At 43.2% G+C, this 27,298-nt stretch overlaps 1 protein-coding gene across 1 annotated transcript in view; it reads left to right on the top strand.

Moving 5' to 3' along the window:
* Positions 1 to 27,298, top strand: part of PAPPA (pappalysin 1) — a 257,383-nt gene that overhangs the window by 214,252 nt on the left and 15,833 nt on the right. Inside the window, exons 20-21 of the mRNA XM_032634984.1 lie at positions 6,277 to 6,348; positions 11,235 to 11,333. Coding sequence (XP_032490875.1) covers positions 6,277 to 6,348; positions 11,235 to 11,333 — 171 coding nt within the window. The remainder of the gene's footprint in view (positions 1 to 6,276; positions 6,349 to 11,234; positions 11,334 to 27,298) is intronic.

Here is a 27,298-nt window from a genome sequence, read left to right as displayed (position 1 = left end):
TCCAGGCTGGACATCCAGAATCTGGGGGGCAGCTTCTCTTCCATCAGCTCCTAAGGAGCACCTCCAATCTGCCCTGCACTGCCCCTGCTCAGGGTGCCGAGAAAGCTTCCCAACGGGAAGTGCCACTCACAACCGCAGAGGCTTATCGTGCCTCTAGGTAGCTGGGATCCTGGCTTTTTAAAGAGCTTCTGAAAAGGGGGATGGAAGGAGGAAAGAAAAGAAGAGAAGAGGGCTTCCCTGGTGGCGCAGTGGTTAGGAATCCTCCTGCCAGTGCAGGGGACACGGGTTTGAGCCCTGGTCCGGGAGGATCCCGCATGCCGCAGAGCAACTAAGCCCGGGTGCCACAACTACTGAGCCTGTGCTCTAGAGCCCGCGAGCCACAACTACTGAGCCTGCGTGCCACAACTACTGAAGCCCATGCGCCTAGAGCCCGTGCTCCGCAACAAGAGAAGCCACCGCAATGAGAAGCCTGCGCCCCGCAACAAAGAGTAGCCCCCGCTCACCGCGACTAGAGAAAGCCCACGTGCAGCAGCGAAGACCCAGTGCAGCCAAAAATTAAATAAATGAATAAATAAATAAATTTATTTAAAAAAAAAGAGAAGAAAGGGAAGGAGGGAGAAGGAGGAAGAGAGGGAATTAAGGAAAGGAGAGGAAAGTACCATTTATTGACTCTCTGTGACATGTAGGCACTGTTTGTGAGGCAGTTCCATATATACCCTTCACTGTATCTTCACACTCCAAGGAGCTAAGTATCGTCACCATTTTACAGATGAAGAAGCTGAGGTTCTGAGAGCTTGTCACTGCCCAGTTCACATAACTCGTGTGATTGAATCAGGATTAGAACCCAGGGCTAATTCTCATGCATTCGGGTCTGCAAGGAAACTGCCTTACACGTTATACATAATAAACATACGCAGTACATCAGACAAAGGATGTGAAATTCATTCCTTGAAGAGAAGGCATCAGTGTGGGAAACCCTGCCGAGAGTCTAAAGGTCAGAGGTGGAATGGTTCCGATTGAATACGAAGTCCAGCCTATCCACTGTGCAGAAGGAGCTGTCCTGTGCCCTGGAGGGGAAGCCCGGAGACGGAGGGGTGTGTGCAGAGACCAGCGATTCCTCGTTCACTCCTGGGCACACTCAGACATTCGCTCATTCGGTCATTTGGTCATTAACTCATTCAGTGAATATTGATTACGCACCTCCAAATGGTAGATATTCTTCAAGCAAGGGATACAGAGTGGAAAATGCCTAGGTTTTTAAAAAGCTTACCCAGAAGAAAGCCAGAAACTCCATAACAGATAACAAAAGCAAAAATAAATTCCATAATTCACTCATAGAAGGTCCTATACATCAAGGAAAAATCAAGGGGAAAAGAGGACTCATCCCAGAAGACATCAGAAGGGGAGTCAGGTCTGGGCCTGAGGGTGAGGGGGTCCTTTTAAGATACTTTCTCATGTCTTAGGCTCTGCCTGGGGCCAGACTTCTCTGGGCTTCAGCTTTTAAACACTCTGCCTCAACTACATTTGTCTCAAAGCTTCTCTACCTCTCTGAACCTTGGTCTTTCCATCGGTCAAAAGAGTAACCTTTTTTATGCTTACCAGTTCGGGGGCTGGAGGAATTTGAAGGAGAATATAGTTTTCAAACGATAGACGTGGAAGTAAGACAGATGTGAGTTTCATTCCTGACTGTCATTACCTATATGTATGACTTGGGGAAGGTTATTTAACTTCTCTGTGCCTCAGTTTCCTCTTGTGTAAACCAGAGTCAGAAACCATATGTAAATACTGTATGGTAATCACTTATATGTGGAACCGAAAAATAATGCAGATGAATCTATATACAAAACAGAAACGGACTCACAGACATAGAAAACAAACTTGTGGTTACTAAAAGGGAGAGGGAGGGATACACATAGGAGTAATCTCATACACATAGGAGTATGGGATTAACAGATACAAACTACTATACATAAAATAGATAAGCAACAAGGATTTACTATATAGCACAAGGAGTTATGTTCAGTATAATAACCTATAATGGAATATAATCTATAAAACAATAACTGAATCATTTTGTCATACACCTGAAAAAAACGTACCTATCTCATAGTTATGGTAAAAATGAAATGAGATAAAAGCACCGAGCACAAGGCTTGGAGCACAATATACCCTTAATAGAGGGTTTTGTGTTGATGAGAAGGATGATGGTGATGGGGTTGTTAGTGGTACTGTGACAGTAAGGATGGTGGCGGTGGTGCTGGTGGTGGTGGTGCTGGTGGTGGTGATGATGATAGTGATGGTGATGGTGATAGTGTTATTGATGACGATGCTGGTGTTGGTCGTGGTGGTGATGACGCTGGTCCTGGTGTTATTGATGACGATGCTGGTGGTGGTCGTGGTGGTGATGATGCTGGTCCTGGTGTTATTGATGACGGTGGGGGTGGTGGTTGTGATGGTGATGACGCTGGTCCTGGTGTTATTGATGACGGTGGGGGTGGTGGTTGTGGTGGTGATGACGCTGGTCCTGGTGTTATTGATGACGGTGCTGGTGGTGGCCGTGGTGGTGGTGATGCTGGTCCTGGTGTTATTGATGACGGTGGGGGTGGTGGTCGTGGTGGTGATGACGCTGGTCCTGGTGTTATTGATGACGGTGCTGGTGGTGGCCGTGGTGGTGGTGACGCTGGTCCTGGTGTTATCGATGACGGTGCTGGTGGTGGCCGTGGTGGTGGTGACGCTGGTCCTGGTGTTATCGATGACGGTGCTGGTGGTGGTGCAGATGGTGTTGATGCTGATGGTCATTACAGCCAAGAAGAAAAGACGGTCTATTCTTCCTGTGCAGCAATGCAGAGAAGAAAGCTGTCTTACAAAACCTGGTCTGAAAGGGCTCTGACTGGGCTAGAGGTCCCACTGGCATCAAGAGGAACAAGGCTGGCATTTGAGGGGCCCCTGGGATCTCCCAACATATGGTATAAACAGCCTAGTCTTTCCTTCAGCTCTTGCTGCCTGTCCCCTTTCCCAGTCCTCCGTGCAGACAGAGGGGCCCTGTAGTGAGACAGGTGGGGCGTGCAGCCCCGAGGAATAGTGGAAAATCCAAAAGACTTGGAAAGATAAATAGGCGCACGCAGATGGTATAAAAGTCCTTTTTCTGAACTCACGTCAGGTAAACCTCAGCTGACAGAAGCTTGTGCAACCACACCAAGACACTCCTACGGATGGATTAAATTAGCTCTCAAATAAACAGGGGGGAGGAATGGGCATCGAGTCCCTTGTGGATCCTAATTCTGATGTTCTCTACTACTTGAACCATTACCTAAGTGCCCCTCCAACATCCCTGAATTTTGGCCAGGAACAGACGTTCAGACCCAGAGATGGAAGTCTGGTTAAAGCTTCTCAGAGGATGAAAGCAGGTGATGCCCTCTGCTTCTGGCCCCCATGGCTAGGAAGCAGAGGGGCAAGAAAGTAGCTGAGCTGGAAGGAAGGGACACTAGAGTTCTCACTTTCCTTCACTTGGTCAACATGTATTTGTTTGCTGTGCTCCATCCTGGATCTGGGGGGAGACAGATGCCCTCTTACCTGTAGGAGTTAGTCCTGGGTTGACCATTTCTACATCATTTATCTCAGTGCTTCACCACAACAAGCCTATGACATTTTCAGTACCCATTTCACAGATGGGAAAACCTAACCTCAGAGTGGAAATTTCAAGTCAGATTTGCAACCATGTCTTTCATGCCTCATTGCTCAGTCTTCCCCATACATCACCTTCTTCTGTTTTAGGAGAAGGTAGACAGTGTCAACAGAGGCAGTAGGGGCTAAAGAGTAGATTTCACATTGTGAGACTGGTTGGCAGATCTTCAAGTTAAGTTGTTTGTCCAAGATCTTTAATTAATTCAGTCTACACTAAACTGGTCCTCTGAACTAGATGCTCTGCTAGGCATCGTAAATGCTCTTCTGATGCTCTAGAAGAGAGGAGGACAGGTAAAGAAAATAATTGTCCCTTGGTAAAATCATCTCTATCTTGAAATGGATCCATTCATTTATAACATAAATATTTGCTGGTCGTCTTCCTTGTACCAGGCACCATTCTAGGCATGGAAAACCCAAGGGTGAACCAGAGATGCTGTGGGGCAGAGAAGAAAGGTACCCAACCCAGCCAGATCTTGGAGTCACGGGATTCCAAGTTCACCAAGAAACCTAATTACACTTTTGCTCCCATATACGTCTGCCCTTGGGGAGAGAATGGGCTGGTCACATGGATTTTCCACATTCTAGCCCATGTGAACGTTCATTTCTTAATCAAAATTAATCAACTGGCATTCAGCCAGCAGAGAGAGCCCTGATCATAGAGACTTCCAGGGCTGCTCCCTGGCACAGTCACCTGTCATCGCAAATCTAAGCATTTGCCTCCAGGTTATTTTAATTTGCTTTTATTTTATTTTTTTTAAGAAAGCATTGTAATATGGCATGAAAAGTAAGGCATCTAGGGCAGAATAGAAAAAGGAGCTTCTAAGATTGTTATGTTAGCCCTAGTCCTGATGCTATTTTATCTTCCTAGTTTTATTTATATATATATATATATTTTTTTTTTTTTAATATAATTTATTTATCTATGGCTGTGTTGGGTCTTCGTTTCTGTGCGAGGGCTTTCTTTAGTTGTGGCAAGCAGGGGCCACTCTTCATTGCGGTGCACGGGCCTCTCACTATCGCGGCCTCTCTTGTTGAGGAGCACAGGCTCCAGACGCGCAGGCTCAGTAGTTGTGGCTCACGGACCTATTTGCTCTGTGGCATGTGGGATCTTCCCAGACCAGGGCTCGAACCCGTGTCCCCTGCATTGGCAGGCAGGTTCTCAACCACCGGGGAAGCCCTCTTCCTAGTTTTATTTATCTTTCTTTTTTCACCCACTTAAAAAGAAATTATTGTGTTGGATTTTATGTTATGAGCTGCCTTAAATCCTTCCCAAAACAATTGCTTGGTTTCAAGTCTTGGTTCCTTTACTTAACAGCTATGGAGCTTGGGGAATTTATTCTCCTTATGATACAAGATTAATGCCCACCCCACTGCATGGTGGTGAGAAATAAATAAGATAATGAATAAAGTAATTAGCACCATGACTGCACTCAATACATTTTAGTATAATAATAATTATTATTATTTTATTACGGGAGGCTATAAGTAAATACATATATGTATACCTTAAGCTCTGCCTGAGAGGGCTGGGAAATCACCACAAAGGAAGGCAGTCTTTTCTTTTTTTAATTCTAAGTTTATATATCATGTATTTCTTTTAAAATTTTTATTGGGGTGTAGTTGATTTACAGTGTTGTGATAGTTTCAGGTGTACAGCAAAGTGAGTCAGTTGTACATACACATGTATCCACTCTTCTTTAGATTCTTTTCCCATATAGACCATGACAGAGTATTGAGGAAGGTAGTCTTGAACAGAAATATAAAAGATAAGTAAAGATTCTCCAGGTGACAAGATGAGGATGGGCTTTCAGTGAAGGAGAACGGCAGGAACAAAGTCACAGAGATACGAGCGTGGGCAGCCTCAGGAACTGGGAGCCTAGCCCGCACGGCCTGGTGGCAGGTGGATGCAGAAAGAGTTCTCTGCGTCTCCAGGGTTCCGAACCAAAGGTTATTTCATGCATCCTCCAGGCCACTGCTCTCAAACTGTAATGTGTATCAGCATCACCTGGGAGGCTTGTTTCTACAATGCAGAGTCCCAGGCCCTGGCCTCAGAGATTCGGACTCTTTAGACCCAAGGCGGCGCTGAAGAACCTGCCTTTTCCGTGTGCCCCCATGTGATCGCGATGAGAGTGGTCCTTAGCGCCTACTTTGGGAAGCCCTGTTCCACACCATTCTTCCATCTTCCTGCTGTAGCCACACGCACGCACGTGTACGCACACCGGCACGCGCACTCACGTGTGCACACATGTGCACTCTACCCTTCCTCCTTCCTCCCACCTTATCCCCGGCTCTGTCCGTGGGGCAGACGTCAGCCAGGAATTTTCTGAAGTGCCTTTCTGATCGTGTCTCGGTCCCCCAATTCTCCTTCTCCTCAGCCCTTCTTCCTGCCAGGGAAATACAGAATCGTGACACCTACGGTGAACACAAACATTATTTAAGTCTTATGGATCCTGTTATTGCAGGTACCTGGGCAAATTCTCCGTGGAAATGCCAGGGTGAGGCCAGCACTTGGAAGATCCAAGAAGAGGGGTGGGTGGTTGAATGTGGTGCCAGCCCCAAACCCGTCTGACCTCTTTCTCCGTCTCACTGCAGAGAGTTGTCTGCACAGCTGGTCTGAAGTGGTATCCTCACCCTGCCCTGATTCACTGTGTCAAAGGCTGTGAGGTGAGTCCCTCAAAATGGTGCTACAGCCATTGCTGTTATGGTTACGTTAATCATGACTTCCATTTACTGTACCTACTAAGTGCTGTAAATATCCCTTTGACAGACTTCTCGGGCAGGAATCAGCAGTCCCACCTTATAGGTCATGGAACTGATGCACAGAGATATCAGCAAACACACTCCAACATACATTTAGTGGCTAACAAGAGTCGGGATTCCAAGCCGGGTGTTTCCGGCTCCGAAGCCTGTGTTCAACATAATACTGCTTCTGTAAGGGAGGCTGGGAGGGACGAGGCCGTACTCATTTAGCAGCTACACTATGCCCGGCATTTTACCAACATTGCCTTATTTAACTCTTACAGAACCACATGAGGCAGTTTCTGTTTTTTCATTTCTACTTTTCCTGCAACCGTTAATTGCAGACCATTTCCTTCTGCCATACGTCTTTGTCATTCACGCGTTCTTCAACTCCAGAGGTAATTTGGACACCTTAGACTCAACCACTGAGCTGAAGGTGGAAGATCCCCTCTGACCCTTCAGTTCTCTCACTTGGCAGTGGAACCATTCCTTGGAACTTGGCATTTTGGAGCTCTGTCCCTGGGTATCAGTGACAAGCTTGGGGAGGGGCAGGGCCAGGGCACTTGGCATGTCACCTGTGTTCTCGAGGACATGCTACTGTCCATGGAACTCAGAGACATTCTGTGCACCCCTATGCCCCCTGTGAATCTTTTCAGCTGGCATGGAAAGGAGGTCCCAAATCACATCCAGGTGGATGTCCAAATCTCTGTGGTGCCCCCAGGCCCCCCTCAGGAAAATCCAGGTGAAAAGGACTAGATTGTGCTCTAGAAAACCTTGTATTTGATGAAATTCTTAAACTGTCACAACCAGACTGTTCTTCTAGATGATGGGGAAACTGACACCCAGCCAGCAGCCGGGTCTAACATTTGATAGAATGCCAACTGGCACAGCTCTTAATGCCATCTGCCGTCCTCATTTGTTGTGTAGACTGGAAAAAGAGGGCCAGAGGGGGGATGCACTGGCCCAAGGTTACCGCACAGCATACCAGACACAGAGTCTCCTGACTTCCAGGCCCGTGATGTCTCTCCTCCACTAGGCCACCTTCTGCCCATGAACCGTCCCCTGACCTGTAAATGTCACTGGGTCACACTTCTTTCTGTGTATTGCTTAGGGAGTCCCCAGGGGCATCTTCTCAGGGCACAGGACACTGCAGTCTTTAAAAACTCCCGTTCTCTCAAGATTCAGCAGGAGCGACAAAACCAAAGCCAAGGACCTGAGACAGTTGCTTCCTTACATCTCTCTGGATCAGTCCAGGATTTCAGAAAAAGGAAGCTTGGATTACCTGGGCACTCGTTCTGCTGAGTTGGCGGTCTGGGCAACCAGCGTGACAGCGGAATTCAATCCCTTCTTTGACTCAGCACTGAGGCCTAAGAGACCCACACCTGTCAGGCTCTGAGCTCTGCCAGGGATGCTTATCGCCTTTGCCCTTGCAGGTGCCCCCTCGTCTCCTTTCCTGCTTAACTTAGAGCTGATAGTTTCTCTCTTATCTGGGGCTGAAAAGTATGCTTAGAAGAGATACAACTGCTGGGTCCAGGGAGGAGCCATCAGCCTGGAATGTCTGCAGGAGCCAAGATTGATAAAGGGTCTTGGGGCCCTTTAGGCCCCTGCTCTCTGCCCCAAGCTGTGTTCAGAGTAGTCATTTACTTACTTGTTCATCAAAGCTTCACTGGGTGCCTGGTATGTGCCCAGCACTACCCTAGGTACTGAGAGTACAATGTTTTTAGTCAAGGGAAAACAGTACTGTGTTCTCCCTGACTCACGTGGATATCTTCTTGCCCTTCATCCATCCATCTGCCCATCATTTTACTAGATAAACATTTAAGGAAGATACGTTTAATAAAGTTTTGCTCAAATTGCCAGCATTTTGCTAAGAAGTCTAAGATATAAAAATGGATGACGTACGTTCCCTGTCCATAAGGAACTTACAGTGTAGTAACAGAGATACGGTTAAAGAAGAATTCTAAACTGATGTACCAAGAGGTATAACCAAAGCGGTGTAAGAGGCTGCAGAAGCACATGGCCTCCCGGGGGTTGTAGGGAAGACATTTTGGAGGGGTGATGTTTGAACTAGATCTTGAAGGATGAATTGTTTTCCAAAACGTACTATTAGTAGAAGTAGCGGCATAAGAAATACCAGAGACGGGAGCAATCTCTAGGTTATAGAGCTTTTCACATGTTATTCTCTCCCTCTAGAAAGTCTCCCTTCTCCACCCCCCACCTAATTAACTCCTACTCATCATGTCAGCTGAAACGTCGTCTCCTCAGGGACTTCTCGTGGAGTTCTCTCATTAGGTCAAATCCTTCTACTCTTAACAGCATCACATACCTTTCCTCTATAACTCTTATCGGAGTTGAAATTGGCCAATAGGATAAGTGATCATGTGAATAAAGTCTGCCTCCTTACTAGAATGTAAGGTCTTATAGTAGCAGGAGCTCTGTCTATACTGACTATTACATCCTTTTTTTTTTTTTTTTTTTAGCACAATGTATAACACATAGTAGGCATTCTGTAGATAGGGTTAAATAGAAGGTGGATGGATAGATGGGAGGATGGATGCATGGATGTGGCAGCAGGAAAGGGTACATAGAAGAAAGCAGCTAGTAATGAGACTGGAGATATTTTTCAGTGACCAAGTAAAAAAAGAATCTTTTTTATTTTTCCTTCTTCCTCTTCTTCTCCAGCTACTCCTTTACCAAGCCAGTTCCTGTTATTTTTTTAAAAAGGACATTTGGTTTCCTTTATTAGTCTTTATATGTAATGTGAGAAAGAACTTAGGGAACAGAGCCCACAAACAAATCTTCTAAGGCCCAGAAAGAGCAAAGGGTTTTATCCTCTAGTTGTTTGTGCCTCTCTGCTTTAAGACGCATGTGCTAATGTATTCATGATGGCAGTCAGGCGGCAGTCACACCTGTGCTCACAGCCATGTGCGTGTGTACCCACAGTTGAGTACAGCTCTCTCTCTGTTCTTGGCTCTACCTTGCTAAAATCTTTTTTGGACCCTAATAGGGCAGTGATGAAATGGCATCATGAGTTGGGGGCACAAACACTGTGAATTTGGAGCATAGATGCAAGAGACGGGGATGCCACACAGTATGGACTCCTTGTGAACTTGGCTCTCCCCATGAAAAACCCTTGTGGGTTTTTTATGGGAGCCCACAAAAAGTCGACGAGCCACTGAGCATTAGAGACCCCCAACCCGAACTTTAATCAAAGGGGCTTCACTTTCATCTGCTTTTTATATTAAAGGGTTACACAGCATTACCTTTGATGAGGGGAGGGGTATGTTCATTGCTTTGAGAAATCAGTGGTCTAATTCTGCCTCTTTATTTCACCACTGTGAGTCCTGAGACCCAGAGAAGATAAGCCACTTAGTCAAAATTACCAAGTAACCAACCAGTGGCTGAGGTTTGGAAGACTAGAACCCAGGTTTTCTAAAGCCCTGCCAACTGCCTTTCCACTACACCAGTACGATTACGATCTGTCCCTAAAACATCTTTAAAAGCCAAGTTGTGCCCAGCATTAAACTCCAAGGCGGCTGGGAGACAGAGATGGACGGGATATTGGCCTTGTCTTTGAGGAGCTCACAGTCTTGCACCAACTACAGGTTCACAAGCTGTAGAAGACAGCGTGCTAAGTGTTCAGGTGGGAAATGCAAGTGCTGGGGGGTTGCAGAGACCCCTGACTTTCCCCTAAGATGACTCTGGGTTCAGATCAGTAATAATTTTACTCCGTCATCTTTTCCTCATCTTTCAAGCATGACAGAGTTGGAGGAACACAGGGAAGAAAAGAAAGAAATCAACATATGCTAGGTACAGTCTAGAAGGGTAAAAATAAATGAGAAACCAACTTAGATTGAAATCACTACTCTGCCTCTGCCAGTTGCTCTTGGCCAAGTCCCTTTCTTGCTCTGAGCCTCAGGGTCTTCATGTGTGAAGTGGGAAGAGCAATCAATGCCTACCTTACTTGTTTTATTTGAGAACAAAAGGAGAAAGCAAACATGGAAAGTGTGTGACATCGAGTATATCTGTACTCCTGTGTTAGAGAAGAAAGCACCCATAATCATACACCAACCATCATGCCAAGTTCCTAGTGATTCTTACGTTCAGTCTTTACAATTCTTGAGTAGTTTACATTCAGCTTCCTAATATATTTGCACATATATTTATTGTAAATTATGTTTGTAGTTACCTGCTACCAGGAAAAGTGGGGGAAAGGGGGCTCAAATTTTCATACCATTTCCTCAAGTGAAATGAGCCCCCCGCTTTAGGAGGGCATAGTGGTCTATCCTGCTGCCTTTGCATACCCAGCATATAAGAGTATGTCTCCTAGCATAACCATAGTTTGGTTGGGAAAAACTTGGCTAGATAAGGGTCTTTAAAAATGGTAGAAGTGAGCTTCCCTGGTGGCACAGTGGTTAAGAATCCGCCTGCCAATGCAGGGGACACGGGTTCGAGCCCTGGTCTGGAAAGATCCCACATGCCGCAGAGCAACTAAGCCCGTGCGCCACAGCTACTGAGCCTGAGCTCTAGAGCCTGCGAGCCACAACTACCAAAGCCCGTGCTCCTAGAGCCCGTGCTCTGCAACAAGAGAAGCCCACGTGCAGCAACGAAGACCCAACACAGCCAAAAAAAAAAAAAAGTTAGGACTGGTAGTTTGTCCAAAAGGGTATAGGGATTTGAAGCCAGGTAGGCTGACTGTGGAGGTTTGTGAGAAGATGAGATACAGCTAAGTATCTACGGAGGCCAGCCCCCGTTTACTCCAGCATGCTAACCAGGCCTCCTTTCCTCCCTGCCTCTCTCCTCATGTACAGCCCTTCATGGGAGACAATTACTGTGATGCCATCAACAACCGAGCTTTCTGCAACTATGACGGTGGGGATTGCTGCGCTTCTACGGTGAAAACCAAAAAGGTAGGCCAGTGTGCCCCCCTCTGCAGCCACCTATGCAGGCCTCTCCAGCTTACTGGTCCAGGATCACCCCTACGTGCTGGACAACCCATTGCCCTGGTTGTGTCAGCACTCACCTACAAGCTTTATTGTATTACGTTGCATTGTATTTTTCATTCTTTCAGTCCGTAGTTGAGCTAGTATCATGTGCTAATCCCTGAGCTAGATGTGGAGGTTCGTGGATGATCTTTGTAGATGTAGTCCCTTTTCCTCAAAGCTTAGAGTCAGCTATGGAAGCAGACAAACTAAAGTGCAATACTTTTTAAAGGAAAGGACAGAGTTCTCTGAGGGCCCAGGCAAAGGGTTGGAGAGAGCTCTGCAGAGGGATGTGCATCAATGCTGAAACTTGAGGTAAGAGGAGAAGGGGCAGACAGGTGGCCAGGAAAAGTGTCTGGGGCAGGAGACCGGCATGTAAAGTCCTAGAGAGAACACACATGTTCAGGGGGTATGGCTAAAGTCTAGGGGAAGAGGGAAGATGGGACACTCCCAGCAAGGTCAGTTATGGCCTTTAAGCATTTTACAATCTCTTCTGTTGTTTACACCTGTAGAATTAGGGGGTGTGGTCTTGGTTGCCATTGTCTTCCTTAGGGTATTAGGATGTTACAGGAGTGATTCAAGTATTTATAGTGAAACTGGAACATCCAGCTGAGATGCATCTCACCCACCCACAGAAGAGTGGCAACCTCTACTTTCCTCCTGATGAGAGCTGGGACCAGAGTTTGGGGCCCGAGCCGAGAGTTGGGAGAGAGGTGGCCAACCTGGCCAATGTGAGTTGAAAAGTATTTCCTGTGACAAACGAGCTCATGGGGAGCTACTTCTTCCTTTCTTTTCTTTTCTTTTCACATCTTTATTGGAGTATAATTGCTTTACAATGTTCTGTTAGTTGCTGCTGTATAACAAAGTGAATCAGCTATACGTATACATATATCCCCATATCTCCTCCCTCTTGCGTCTCCCTCCCACCCTCCCTATCCCACCCCTCTAGGCGGTTACAAAGCACTGAGCTGATCTCCCTGTGCTACGAGGCTGCTTCTCACTAGCTACCTATTTTACATTTGGTAGTGTATATGTCCATGCCACTCTCTCACTTCGTCTCAGCTTACCCTTCCCCTGCCCCATGTCCTCAAGTCCATTCTCAAGTAAGTCTGTGTCTTTATTCCTGTCATGCCCCTAGGTTCTTCAGGACCTTTTTTTTTTTTTTTTTTAGATTCCATATATATGTGTTAGCATATGGTATTTGTTTTCCTGTTTCTGACTTACTTCACTCTGAATGACAGACTCTAGGTCCATCTACCTCACTACAAATAACTCAATTTCATTTATTTTTATGGCTGAGTAATATTCCACTGTATATATGTGCCACATCTTCTTTATCCATTCATCTGTCGATGGACACTTAGGTTGCTTCCATGTCCTGGCTATTGTAAATAGAGCTGCAATGAACATTGTGGTACATGACTCTTTTTGAATTATGGTTTTCTCAGTAGTGGGATTGCTGGGTCATATGGTAGTTCTATTTTTAGTTTTCTAAGGAACCTCAGTACTGTTCTCCATAGTGGCTGTATTAACTTACATTCCCACCAACAGTGCAAGAGGATTCCCTTTTCTCCACACCCTCTCCAGCATTTATTGTTTGTAGATTTTTTGATGATGGCCATTCTGACTGCTGTGAGGTGATACCTCATTGTAGTTTTGATTTGCATTTCTCTAATGATTAGTGATGTTGAGCATCCTTTCATGTGTTGGTTGGCAAGCTATATCTTCTTTGGAGAAACGTCTGTTTAGGTCTTCTGCCTCCTTTCGGATTGGGTTGTTTGTTTTTTGATATTGAGCTGCATGAGCTGCTTGTACATTTTGGAGATTAATCCTTTGTCAGTTGCTTCATTTGCAAATATTTTCTCCCATTCTGAGGGTTGTCTTTTCGTCTTGTTTATGGGTTCCCTTTGCTGTGCAAAAGCTTTTAAGTTTCATTGGTCCCATTTATTTATTTTTGTTTTTATTTCCATTTCTCTGGGAGGTGGGTCAAAAAGGATCTTGCTGTGATTTATGTCATAGAGTGTTCTGCCAGTGTTTCCCTCTAAGGCTTTTATAGTGTCTGGCCTTACATTTACGTCTTTAATCCATTTTGAGTTTATTTTTGTATATGGTGTTAGGGCGTGTTCTCATTTCATTCTTTTATGGGTAGCTGTCCAGTTTTCCCAGCATCACTTATTGAAGAGTCTGTCTTTTCTCCACTGTATACTCTTGCCTCCTTTATCAAAATTAAGGTGACTATATGTGCATGGGTTTATCTCTGGGCTTTCTATACTGTTCCATTGATCTATATTTCTGTTTTTGTGCCAGTACTATACTGTCTTGATTACTGTGGCTTTGTAGTATAGTCTGAAGTCCGGGAGCCTGATTCCTCCAGCTCTGTTTTTCTTGCTCAAGATTGCTTTTGCTATTCGGGGTCTTTTGTGTTTCCATACAAATTGTGAGACTTTTTGTTCTAGTTCTGTGAAAAATGCCACTGGTAGTTTGATAAGGATTGCATTGAATCCATAGATTGCTTTGGGTAGTACAGTCATTTTCACAATGTTGATTCTTCCACTCCAAGAACATGGTATATCTCTCCATCTGTTTGTATCATCCTTAATTTCTTTCATCAGTATCTTATTGTTTTCTGCATACAGGTCTTTTGTCTCCTTAGGTAGGTTTATTCCTAGGTATTTTATTCTTTTTGCATTGGTAAATGCAAGTGTTTCCTTAATTTCTCTTTCAGATTTTTCATGATTAGTGTATAGGAATGCAAGAGATTTCTGTGCATTAATTCTGTATCCTGCTACTTTACCAAATTCACTGATTAGCTCTAGTAGTTTTCTGGTAGCATCTTTAGGAATCTCCACGTATAGTATCATGTCATCTGCAAACAGTTATAGCTTTACTTCTTCTTTTCTGATTTGGATTCCTTTTATTTCTTTTTCTTCTCTGATTGCTCTGGCTGAAAGTTCCAAAACTGTGTTGAATAATAGTGGTGAGAGTGGACAACCTTGTCTTGTTCCTGATCTTAGTGGAAATGGTTTCAGTTTTTCACCATTGAGGACGATGTTGGCTGTGGGTTTGTCATATATGGCCTTTATTATGTTGAGGTAAGTTCCCTCTATGCCTACTTTCTGGAGGGTTTTTATCATAAATGGGTGTTGAATTTTGTAGAAAGCTTTTTCTCCATCTATTGAGATGACCATATGGTTTTTCTCCTTCAGTTTTTTTTAATATGGTTTATCACATTGATTGATTTGCGTATATTGAAGAATCCCTGCACTCCTGGCATAAACCCCACTTGATCATGTGTATGATCCTTTTAATGTGCTGTTGGATTCTGTTTGCTAGTATTTTGTTGAGGATTTTTGCATCTATGTTCATCAGTGATATTGGCCTATAGTTTTCTTTCTTTGTGACATCTTTCTCTGGTTTTGGTATCAGGGTGATGGTGGCCTCGTAGAATCAGTTTGGGAGAGATCCTCCCTCTGCTATATTTTGGAAGAGTTTGAGAAGGATAGGTGTTAGCTCTTCTCTAAATGTTTGATAGAATTTGCCTGTGAAGCCATCTGGTCCTGGGCTTTTGTTTGTTGGAAGATTTTGAATCACAGTCTCAATTTCAGTGCTTGGGATTGGTCTGTTTATATTTTCTATTTCTTCTTGGTTCACTCTCAGAATGTTGTGCTTTTCTAAGACTTTGTCCATTTCTTCCTCGTGTCCATTTTATTGGCATATAGTTACTTGTAGTAATCTCTCATGATCCTTCGTATTTCTGCAGTGTCAGTTGTTACTTCTCCTTTTTCATTTCTAATTCTATTGATTTGAGTCTTCTCCCTTTTTTTTCTTGATGAGTCTGGCTAATGGTTTATCAATTTTGTTTATCTTCTCAAAGAACCAGCTTTTAGTTTTATTGATCTTTGCTATTGTTTCCTTCATTTCTTTTTCATTTATTTCTGATGTGATCTTTATGATTTCTTTCCTTCTGCTAACTTTGGGTTTTATTTGCTTTCTCTCATTGCTTTAGGTGGAAGGTTAGTTTGTTTATTTGAGATGTTTGTTTCTTGAGGTAGGATTGTACTGCTATACACTTCCCTGTTAGAACTGCTTTTGCTGCATCCCATAGGTTTTGGGGCATCATGTTTTCATTGTCATTTGTTTTTAGGTATTTTTTGATTTCCTCTTTGATTTCTTCCATGACCTCTTGGTTATGTAGTAGTGTATTGTTTAGCCTCCATGTGTTTGCATTTTTTACAGGTGTTTTCCTTTAATTGATATCTAGTTTCATAGTGTTGTGGTCAGAAAAGATATCTGATACAATTTCAATTTTCTTAAATTTACCAAGTCTTGATTTGTGACCCAACATGTGATCTATCCTGGAGAATGTTCCGTGAGCACTTGAGAAGAAAGCGTATTCTGTTGGTTTTGGATGGAATGTCCTTTAAATATCAATTAGGTCCATCTTATTTAATGTATCATTTAAAGCTTGTGTTTCTTTATTTATTTTCATTTTGGATCATCTGTCCATTGGTGAAATTGGGGTGTTAAAAGTCCCCTACTATGATTGTGTTACTGTCGATTTCTCCCTTTTATGGCTGTTACCATTTGCCTTATATATTGAGGTGCTCCTGTGTTGGGTGGATAAATATTTACAATTGTTATGTCTTCTTCTTGGATTGATCCCTTGATCATTATGTAGTGTCCTTCTTTGTCTCTTGTAATAGTCTCTATTTTTTAAAGTCTATCTTGTCTGATATGAGAATTGCTACTCCAGCTTTCTTTTATTTTCCATTTGCATGGAATATCTTTTTCCATCACCTCACTTTCAGTCTGTATGTTTCCCTAGGTCTGAAGTGGGTCTCCTGTAGACAGCATATATACGGGTCTTGTTTTTGTATCCATTCAGCGAGCCTGTGTCTTTGGTTGGAGCATTTAATCCATTTACATTTAAGGTAGTTATCATATGTATGTTCCTATTACTATTTTCTTAATTGTTTTGGGTTTGTTATTGTAGGTCTTTTCCTCCTCTTGTGTTTCCTGCCTGTAGAAGTTCCTTTAACATTTGTTGTAAAGCTGGTTTGGTGGTGCTGAATTCTCTTAACTTCTGCTTGTCTGTAAAGGTTTTAATTTCTCTGTCGAATCTGAATGAGATCCTTGCTGGGTAGAGTAATCTTGGTTGTAGGTTTTTCCCTATCATCACTTTAAATATGTCCTGCTACTCCCTTCTGGCTTGCAGAGTTTCTGCTGAAAGATCAGCTGTTAACCTTATGGGGATGCCCTTGTATGTTTTTTGTTGTTTTTCCTTTGCTGCTTTTAATATTTTTTCTTTGTATTTAATTTTTGATAGTTAGTTAGATTAATATGTGTCTTGGTGTGTTTCTCCTTCGATTTATCCTATATGGGACTCTCTGTGCTTCCTGCCCTTGATTGACTATTTCCTTTCCCATATCTGGGATTTTCAACTATAATCTCTTCTAATATTTTCAGTCCCTTTTTCTCTTCTTCTTCTGGGACCCCTATAATTCGAATGTTGGTGCGTGTAATGTTGTCCCAGAAATCTCTGAGACTGTTCTCAATTCTTTCATTCTTTTTTCTTTATTCTGCTTGTGTTAGTTATTTCCACTATTTTATCTTCCAGGTCACTTATCCGTTCTTCTGCCTCAGTTATTCTGCTGTTGATTCCTTCTAGAGAATTTTAAATTTCATTTATTGTGTTGTTCATCATTGTTTGTTTGCTCTTTAGTTCTTCTAGGTCCTTGTTAAACGTTTCTTTTATTTTCTCCATTCTATTTCCAAGATTTTGGATCATCTTTACCATCATTCCTCTGAATTCTTTTTCAGGTAGACTGCCTCTTTCTTCTTCATTTGTTTGGTCTGGTGGGTTTTTACCTTGCTCCTTCATCTGCTGTGTGTTTCTCTGTCTTCTCATTTTGCTTAACTTACTGTGTTTGGGGTCTCCTTTTCACAGGCTGCAGGTTTGTAGTTCCCACTGTTTATGGTGTCTGCCCCCACTGAGTAAGGTTAGTTTCAGTGGGTTGTGTAGGCTTCCTGGTGGAGGGGACTGGTGCCTGTGCTCTGGTAGATGAGGCTGGATCTTTTCTTTGTGGTGGGCAGGACTGCATCCGGTGGTGTGTTTTGGGGTGTCTGTGATCTTATTATGATTTTAGGCAGCCTCTCTGCTAATGGGTGGGGTTTTGTTCCTGTCTTTCTAGTTGTTTGGCATAGGGTGTCCAGCAGTGTAGCTTGCTGGTCGTTGAGTGGAGCTGGGTCTTAGCGTTGAGATGGAGATCTGTGGGAGAGCTTTCACCATTTGATATTATGTGGAGCCAGGAGGTGTCTGGTGGACCAATGTCCTGAACTTGGCTCTCCCACCTCAGAGCCACAGGCCTGAGCACCAAGACCCAGTCAGCCACACAGCTTAGAAGAAAAGGGAGAAAAAAAGAAAAAGAAAAAAATAAATTAAATAAAATAAAAAAGTTATTAAAATAAAAACTATTTAAAATTATTAAAAGTTAAAAAGTAATAAAAAAAAAGAAAGAGCAACCAAACCAAAAAACAAATCCAAAAATGATAACAAGTACTAAAAAGTATACAAAACAACACACAAAAAAACAACAGACAGATAGAATCCTAGGACAAATGGTAGAAGCAAAGCTGTACAGACAAAATCACACAAAGAAGCATACACATACACACTCACAAAAAGAGAAAAAGAAAAAAAAAAAATATATATATATATAAAGGAGGAAGAGAGCAACCAAATCAGTAAACAAAGCTGCCAATGATAATAAACTCTAAATACTAAACTAAGACAAATGTAAAACCAGAAACAAATTAGATGCAGAAAGCAAACCCCAAGTCTACAGTAGCTCCCAAAGTCCACTGCCTCAGTTTTGGGAGATTTGTTGTCTATTCAGATATTCCAGAGATGCAGGGTACGTCAAGTTGATTGTGGAGATATAATCCACTGCTCCTGAGGCTGCTGGGAGAGATTTCCGTTTCTCTTCTTTGTTCGCACAGTTCCTGGGGTTCAGCTTTGGATTTGGCTCCGCCTCTGCGTGTAGGCCACCTGAGGGCGTCTGTTCCCGCCCAGATAGGACAGGGTTAAAGGAGCAGCTGATTAGGGGGCTGTGGCTCACTCAGGCGGGGAGGAGGGAGGGGTACGGAATGCGGGGCGAGCCTGCAGCGGCAGAGGCTGGCATGCTGTTGCACCAGTCTGAGGCGCACCTTGTGTTCTCCCAGGGAAGTTGTCCCTGGATCACAGGACCCTGGCAGTGGCGGGCTGCACAGGCTCCGGGAGGGGAGGTGTGGATAGTGACCTGTGCTTGCACACAGGCTTCTTGGTGGCGGCAGCAGCAGCCTTAGTGTCTCATGCCCGTCTCTGGGGTCCGTGCTGATAGCCGCAGCTCGTGCCCGTCTCTGGAGCTCGTTTAGGTGGTGCTCTGAATCCCCTCTCCTCGCGCACCCTGAAACAATGGCCTCTTGCCTCTTCGGCAGGTCCAGAATTTTTCCTGGACTCCCTCCCGGCTAGCCGTGGCGCACTAACCCCTTCAGGCTGTGTTCACGCAGCCAACCCCAGTCCTCTCCCTGGGATCTGACCTCTGAAGCCCAAGCCTCAGCTCCCAGCCTCCGCCCACCCTGGCGGGTGAGCAGACAAGCCTCTCGGGCTAGTGAGTGCTAGTCGGTACCGATCCTCTGTGCAGGAACCTCTCTGCTTTGCCCTTTGCACCCCTGTTGCTGCGCTCTCCTCTGTGGCTCCGAAGCTCCCCCCACCCACCCCATCCCCCTGCTCCCCGCCTCCACCAGTGAAGGGGCTTCCTAGTGTGTGGAAACTTTTCCTCCTTCACAGCTCCCTCCCAGTGGTACAGGTCCTGTCCCTATTCTTTTGTCTCTGTTTTTTTCTTTTTTCTTTTGCCCTACCCAGGTACGTGGGGAGTTTCTTGCCTTTTGGGAAGTCTGAGGTCTTCTGCCAGCATTCAGTAGGTGTTCTGTAGGAGTTGTTCCACATGTAGATGTATTTCTGATGTATTTGTGGGGAGGAAGGTGATCTTCACGTCTTACTTCTCCATCATCTTGAAGGTCTCTGAACTATTTCTATTTTTATATTCATATATATTCTAAGCTGAAAAAACATTTGATCTTATCTCTCATTTTAAAGAGGGGAAACTGGTTTTGAGATGTGAAGGGCAAAGAATCACAGTCATTTGGGCTATAGAGCTCTGTGATGATCTAGTCCAAACTTTTCGTTTCCTTAATGGGGGCTCTGAGGCCCGTAAAGGAGGAATGATTTGTCCAAGGTAGCAAAGTGAGTGATAGAAATAGAGCAAGGTTCCTGGCTTCCTATCCTAGTCCCTTTATACTGTAGCGTCCTTAAGAGAATTTGTTCCTTCAAGAAAGATGCTCTGATTCTAAAATACAGGGGTGAACAGGGCAAGACCCAAGACACACACTCAAATCGGAGAACTGTTACTGTATCTCCTGGTTGGCTCCAGACTTCTTTAGTTGCATTTTTTGCTGTACATAGTTAGTATACTTAGTATATGGTTGTGATGTACAATAATTTATGTAATCATTTATCTCCAACTTTGATTTTAACTTTTAAGTTATTTCATTTTCTCACAATGATAATGATGCTGATGAACATCTTTACATGGAAATATTTTATAGCTGTAATTATTCATTTATAACTGATTCTTGGAATTAACATGAATAGGATAAAAGTTGTCAGCATTTTTGTAATATTTTAATTTTATTGACAAGGTTGATTTACAAGGTTGTATTAGTTTCAGGTGTACAGCAAAGCAATTCAGTTATACATATACATATATTCATTCTTTTTTAGATTTTCTCATATACGTTATCACAGAATATTGCAGAGTTCCCTGTGCTGTACAGTAGGTCCTTGTTGGTTATCTATCTTATATATAGTAATGTGTGTGTGTTCATCCCAAGCTCCTGGTTTATCCCTCCCCCCCCACATTTCACCTTTGGTAACCATAAGTTGGCTTTCAATATCTGTATGTCTGTTGATGTTTTGTAAATAAGTTCATTTGTATCTTTCAAAATTAGATTCCACATATGAGTGATATCATGATATTTGTCTTTCTCTGTCTGACTTCACTTAGTGTAATAATCTATAGGTCCATCCATATTGCTGCAAATGGCATTAGTTCGTTCTTTTTTATGGCTGAGTAATATTCCATTGTATATATGTGCCACATCTTCTTTATCCATTCCTCTGTCGATGAACATTTAGGTTGCTTCCATGTCTTGGCTATTGTAAATAGTGCTGCAATGAAAATTGGGGTGCATGTACCCTTTCAGATTATGGTTTTCTTCAGCTATATGCCCAGTAGTAGGATTCCTGGATCATATGATAGTTCTATTTTTAATTTTTTTAAGGAACTTCCATACTGTTCTCCATAGTGGTTGTACCAATTTATATTCCCACCAACAGTATGGGAGGGTTCCCTTTTCTCCACACCTTCTCCAGCATTTATTTTTTGTAGACTTTTTGATGATGGCCATTCTGACCAGTGTGAGGATACCTCATTGTGGTTTTGATTTGCATTTCTCTGATAATTAGTAATGTTGAGCATCTTTTCATGTGCTTTTTGGCCATCAGTATGTCTTCTTTGGAGAACTATCTATTTAGCTCTTCTGCCCATTTTTTGATTGGGTTGTTTTTTTGACTGGGTTGTTTGTTTTTTTGACATAGAGCTGCATGAGCTGCTTGTATATTTTGGAGATTGATCCCTTGTCAGTTGCTTCGTTTGCAAATATTTTCTCCCATCATGTGGGTTGTCTTTTCATTTCATTTATGGTTTCCTTTGCTGTGCAGAAGCTCTTAAGTTTAATTAGGTCCCATTTGTTTATTTTTGTTTTTATTTTCATTATTCTAGGTGGACCTAAAAAGATCTTGCTGCAATTTATGTCAAGGAGTGTTCTTCCCATGTTGTCCTCTAAGAGTTTTAGAGTGTCCAGTCTTACATTTAGGTCTTTAACCCATTTTGAGTTTACTTTTGGGTATGGTGTTAGGGAGTGTTCTAATTTCATTCTTTTACATATAGCTGTCCGGTTTTCCCAGCACCACTCATTGAAGAGGCTGTCTTTCCTCCATTGTATAGTCTTGCCTCCTTTGTCGTAGGTTAATTGACCAGAGGTGTGTGAGTTTACTTCTGGGCTTTCTATCCCATTCTGTTGATCTGTATTTCTGTTTTTGTGTCTGTACCATACTGTTTTGATGACTGTAGCTTTGTAGTATAGTATGAAGTCAGGGAGTCTGATTCCTCCAGCTCCATTTTTTTCTTTCTGAGGGTTGCTTTGGCTATTTGGTGTTTCCATATAAATGAAAAAAAAAAAAACAAAACAATTTTGTTCTACTTGTGTGAAAAATGCCATCGGTAATTTGAGAGGGATGGCACTGAATCTGTAGATTGCCTTCGGTAGTATAGTCATTTTGAATATATTGATCCTTCCAATCCAGGAACGTGGTATATTCTTCCATCTGTTTGTGTCCTCTCTGGTTTCTTTCATCAGCGTCTTATAGCTTTTAGAGTAGAGGTCTTTTGTCTCCTTAGGTAGGTTTATTCCTAGGTATTTTATTCTTTTTGGTGCAATGGTAAATGGGATTGTTTCCTTAATTTCTCTTCCTGAGATTTCATTGTTAGTGTATAGGAATGCGAGAGATATCTGTGTATTAATTTTGTATCCTGCAACTTTACCGAATTCATTGATGAGCTATAGTATAGTAGCTTTCTGATAGCATCTTTAGGATTTTCTGTGTATAGTATCATGTCATCTGCAAACAGTGACAGTTTTACTTCTTCCTTTCCAATTTGGATTCCTGTTATTTCTTTTTCTTCTCCGATTGCCATGGCTAGGACTTCCAAAACTATGTTGAACAGAAGTGGTGACAATGGACATCCTTGCCTTGTTCCTGATCTTAGAGGGAATGCTTTCAGATTTTCACTGTTGAGAATGTTTTCTGTGGGTTTGTCATATATAGCCTTTATTATGTTAAGTTTCCTCTATTCCCACTTTTCTGGAGAGCATGATCATAAATGGGTGTTAAATTTTGTCAAAAGCTTTTTCTGCATCTATTGAGATGATCATGTGGTTTTTATTCTTCAGTCTGTTAATGTGGTGTATCACACTGATTGATTTGTGGATATTGAAGAATTCTTGCATCCCTGGGATAAATCCCACTTGATCCCGGTGTATGATCCTTTTAATGTATTGTTGGATTTGGTTTGTTAGTATTTTGTTGAGTATTTTTGCGTCTATGTTCATCAGTGATATCGGCCTGTAATTTTCTTTTTTGGTGGTATCTTTGTCTGAGTTTGGTATCAGGGTGATGGTGGCCTCATAGAATAAGCTTTGGAGTGTTCCTTCCTCTGCAATTTTTTGGGAAGAGTTTCAGAATAATAGGTGTTAATTCTTCTCTAAATGTTTGATAGAATTTGCCTGTGAAGCTATCTGGTCCTGGACTTCCGTTTGTTGGAAGTTTTTTAATCACTGTTTCAATTTCAGTACTTGTGATTGGTCTGTTCATATTTTCTGTTTCTTCCTGGTTCAGTCTTAGAAGCTTGTATCTTTCTAAGAATTTATCCATTTCTTCTAGGCTGTCCATTTTATTGCCATATAGTTGCTTGTAGTAGTCTCTTATGACCCTTTGTATTTCTGTGGTGTCAGTTGTAACTTCTTTTTCATTTCTAATTTATTGATTTGAGTCCTCTCTTTTTTTTCTTGATGAGTCTGGCTGAATGTTTATCAATTTTGTTTATCATCTTCTCAAAGAACCAGCTTTTAGTTTCACTGATCTTTGCTATTGTTTTCTTCATCTGTATTTCATTTACTTCTGCTCTGATCTTTATGATTTCTTTCCTTCTACTTACTTTGGGTTTTGCTTGTCCCTCTTTCTGTAGTTAATTTAGGTGTAAGGTTAGGTTGTTTGAGATTTTTCTTGTTTCCTGAGATAAGATTGTATTGCTCTAAACCTCTCTCCTAGAACTGCTTTTACTGCATCCAGAGGTTTTGCACCGTTGTGTTTTGTTGTCATTTGTCTCTAGGTATGTTTTTTTAATTTCCTCTTTGATTTCTCCAGTGATCCATTGTTTAGCTTCCGTGTGTTTGTGTTTTTTACAGGTTTTCTCCCTGTACCTGATTTCTAATCCAGTAGCGTTGTGGTTGGAAAAGATGCTTGATATGATTTCTTAAATTTACCAAGGCTTAATTTGTGGCCCAAAATGTTATCTATCCTGGGGAATCGTCCATGAGCACTTGAGAAGAAAGTGTATTTTGCTGCTTTCAGATGGAATGTTCCATAAATATCAATTAAGTCCATTTGTTCTAATGTGTGTCATTTAAGGCCTGTGCTTCCTTATTGATTTTCTGTCTGGATGATCTGTCCATTGATGAGAGTGGGGTATTAAAGTCCCCCACTATTACTGTGTCACTGTTGATTTCTCCTTTTATGGCTGTTAGCACTGGCTTATATATTGAGGTGCTCCTTTGTTGGGTGCATATATATTTACAATTGTTATATCTTCTTCTTAGATTGATCCCTTGGTCATTATGTACTGTCCTTCTTTGTCTCTTGTAACAGTCTTTAAAGTCTATTTTGTCTGATATGAGTATTGCTACTCCAGCTTTTTTTTGATTTCCATTTGCATGGAATACCTTTTTCCATCCCCTCACTTTCAGTCTGTATGTGTCCCTAGGTCTGAAGTGTACAGGTTTTGGTTTTGTATCCATTCAGCCAGTCTACGTCTTTTGGTTGGAGCATTTAATCCATTTACATTTAAAGTAATTATCGATACAAATGTTCTTATTGACATTTTGTTGATTGTTTTGGATTTGTTTTTCAAGGTCTTTTTTCCTCCCTTCCTCTTCTGTTCTCTTGTCTTGTGATTTGATGTCCATCTTTAGTTACGTGTTTGGATTTCTTTTTCTTTTTTGTATGTGTATCTATTGTAGATTTTTGGTTTGTGGTTCCTGTGAGGTTTTGATATAGCAGTCTTTATATGTACAAGATTGTTTTTAGTTGCTGCTCTCTTAACTTCAAATGCTTTTCCTATATCCTGCATTTGTACTCTCCTTTTCTCATTACTGCTGATTTTTATATCATATTTGTGTGTGGATGATTTCCTACCTTTACTTTATGTTTGCATTTACTCATGAGCTTCCCTATTCGTAATTTTCTTGTATCTTTTGGTGGCCTTTTCTTTTCTGCCTAGAGAAATTTGTTGTAATGCTGGTTTGGTGGTGCTGAATTCTCTCAGGTTTTGCTTGTCTGTAAAACTTTTGATTTCTCTGTCGAATCTGAATGAGATCCTTGCTGGGTAGAATAATCTTGGTTGTAGTTTCTTCCCTTTCATCACTTTAAATATATCCTGCCACTCCCTTCTGGCTTGCAGAGTTTCTGCTGAAAAATCAGCTGATAACCTTATGGGGGTTCCCTTGTATGTTTTTTGTTGCTTTTAATATTTATTCTGTCTTTAATTTTTGTCAGTTTGATTAATATGTCCCAGCGTGTTCCTCCTTGGGTTTATCTTGTTCAGGACTCTCTGCACTTCCTGGACTTGAGTGTTTCCTTTCTCATGTTAGGGAAGTTTTCAGCTATAATCTCTTCAAATATTTTATCAGGCCCTTTCTCTCTCTCTCTTCTCCTTCTGGGACCCCCCCATATAATGTGAATGTTGGTGTGTTTAATGTTGTCCCAGAGGTCTCTGAGACAGTTCTCATTTCTTTTCATCCTTTTCTTTATTCTGTTCCACGGCAGTGATTTCCATCATTCTTTCTTCCAGGTCACTTATTTGTTCTTCTGCCTCAGTTATTCTGCTATTGATTCGTGCTGGTGTGTTTTTCATTCCAGTTATTGTATTGTTCATCTCTGTTCGTTTGTTCTTTAAATCTTCTAGCTCTTTGTTAATCATCTCTCATAACTTCTTTGTCTGTTCCTCCATTCTTTTTCTGAGCTCTTGGATCTTTACTGTCATTACTCTAAACTGTTTTTCAGGTAGGTTGCCTATCTATCTATCTCCTGTTCATTTAGTTGTTCTTGTAGGTCTGTGTCTTGTTCCTTCATCTGAAACATTTCTCTGCCATCTCATTTTGTCTAACTAACTTTGGGTGTTTGTGGTCTCCTTTCTGGTGGTTGCAGGGTTATAGCTCCTCTTCTGGTGTGTGCCCTCTGGTGGTTGAGATTGATCCTGAGGCTCATGCAAGCTTCCTGGTGGGAGGAACTGGTGTCTCCCCACTGGTGGGTGGAGCTGGGTCTTGTTCCTCTGGTGGGCAGGGCTGTGTCAAGTGGTGTGTTTTTAGGTGGCTTTAGGCACCCTGTCTGCTGATGGATGGGCCTGTGTTCCTGTCCTGCTGGTTGTTTGGCCTGAGGTGTTCCAGCACTGAAGACTGTAGGCTGTTGGGTAGGGCCAGGACGTGATGCCAAAATGGGGACCTCCGGGAGAGCTCACACCAATCAGAGCCTAGGAGAGCCTATTCTCTGGGGCTTCTGCCACCGGTGTTATTCTCCCTCCCACCCCCACCCAGTGAGCCACAGCCAACCCCTGCTGGCCCAGGAGACCCTCTAAGACTCGAAGGTAGGTCCAGCCCCAGCTCCTATGGGGTTACTGCTTCGTGCTGGGTCCCAGTGTACATGAAACTTTGTGTGTACCCTCCAAGAGTGGAGTCTCTGTTTCCCCCAGTCCTGTGGAGCTCCTGCACTCGAGTCCCACTGGCCTTCAAAGCCAAGTGCTCTGGGGCTTCTTCCTCTTGATGCCAGACCCCCAGGCTGGGAAGCTTGATGTGGGGCTCAGGATTCTCTTGTGGGAGAACCTCTACAATATAGTTACTTTCCAGTCTGTGGGTCACCCACCTGGCAGGTATGGGATTTGATTATCTTGTGAAACTGCCCCTCCCGCTGTCTCATTGTGGCTTCTTTGTCTTTGAATGTAAAGTATCTTTTTTGGTAGGTTCCAGTCTTTTTTATCAATGGTTGTCCAGCAGTTAGTTGTGATGTTGGTGTTTTCATGAGCGGAGGTGAGCTCAAGTTCTTCTACTCCACCCTCTTTTCCAGAGTCGAGGGACTGCTTTTAGTTTGGACGCTTGGGGCCTCTTTCCTCAGAATATGCTGTCCGTTATTCCCTTGGTATCGGGTATGCAGGTACAGCGGCCCTTGTACGTTCCTGGGACACTGGCAGTAGGGCCTGGTGCCTGCTCGCAGATTTCCTAAGGGTGGGTGCTGAGTTCTCCTGGGACATCAGGGACAGGGCCAGGCTCCTGTGTGCAGGTCTCGTAGTGGTGGCCTGTGCCTGCCTCTGGAGCCCACGATGGCAGCAGTGACTCGCACCTGCCCCCAGAGCTCCTGTAGGTGGTGTCCTGTTGCCTGGGAGTGCTCACAGGGAAAGAAGCTCTTACGGTGGTCCCGCCCCTCTCCTCATGCATTCCCCGCCCCCCCCCCCCCCCCCCCAATAATGGTGCCTTGATTCTCTGGTGGGCCCAGTCTTCTTCTGAGTATACCCTTGGTTGCCACAGTCCAGCTCCTTCAGGCTGTTTCCAGACGGCCAACCCTGGTTCTCTCCTTGGGTCTGACCTCTGAAGCCTGAGCTTCAGCACCCAGCCCCAACCTGCACTAACAGAGGGGTGTTTGTTTTAGGCTACGGATTGCAGGGCAGTGGTGCCGACCTTCTGTGCAGGTTACGCTCCATTTTGCCGTCCGCAAACTAGTTGCTGTGCTCTCCTCCTAGGCTCTGAACCTCCCCCTCCATCCAGTCTGCTCTCCCGGCAGGGGAGGATACTTCCCGGCATGTGGAAACCTTTTCTCCTTCACAGCTCCCTCCCTGGGGCTCAGGCCCCATCCAGAGTCCTTCTTTTTCTTGTTCCTCTTGTCCTACCTGGTTTTGTGGAGGTTTTCT

The sequence above is a fragment of the Phocoena sinus genome, chromosome 6 (genome assembly GCF_008692025.1).
Source record: "Phocoena sinus isolate mPhoSin1 chromosome 6, mPhoSin1.pri, whole genome shotgun sequence".
NCBI classification, from domain to species: Eukaryota; Metazoa; Chordata; class Mammalia; order Artiodactyla; family Phocoenidae; genus Phocoena; species Phocoena sinus.
Note: the sequence above shows the minus strand (reverse complement) of the source record. Positions and strands in the feature narration are given on the sequence as shown.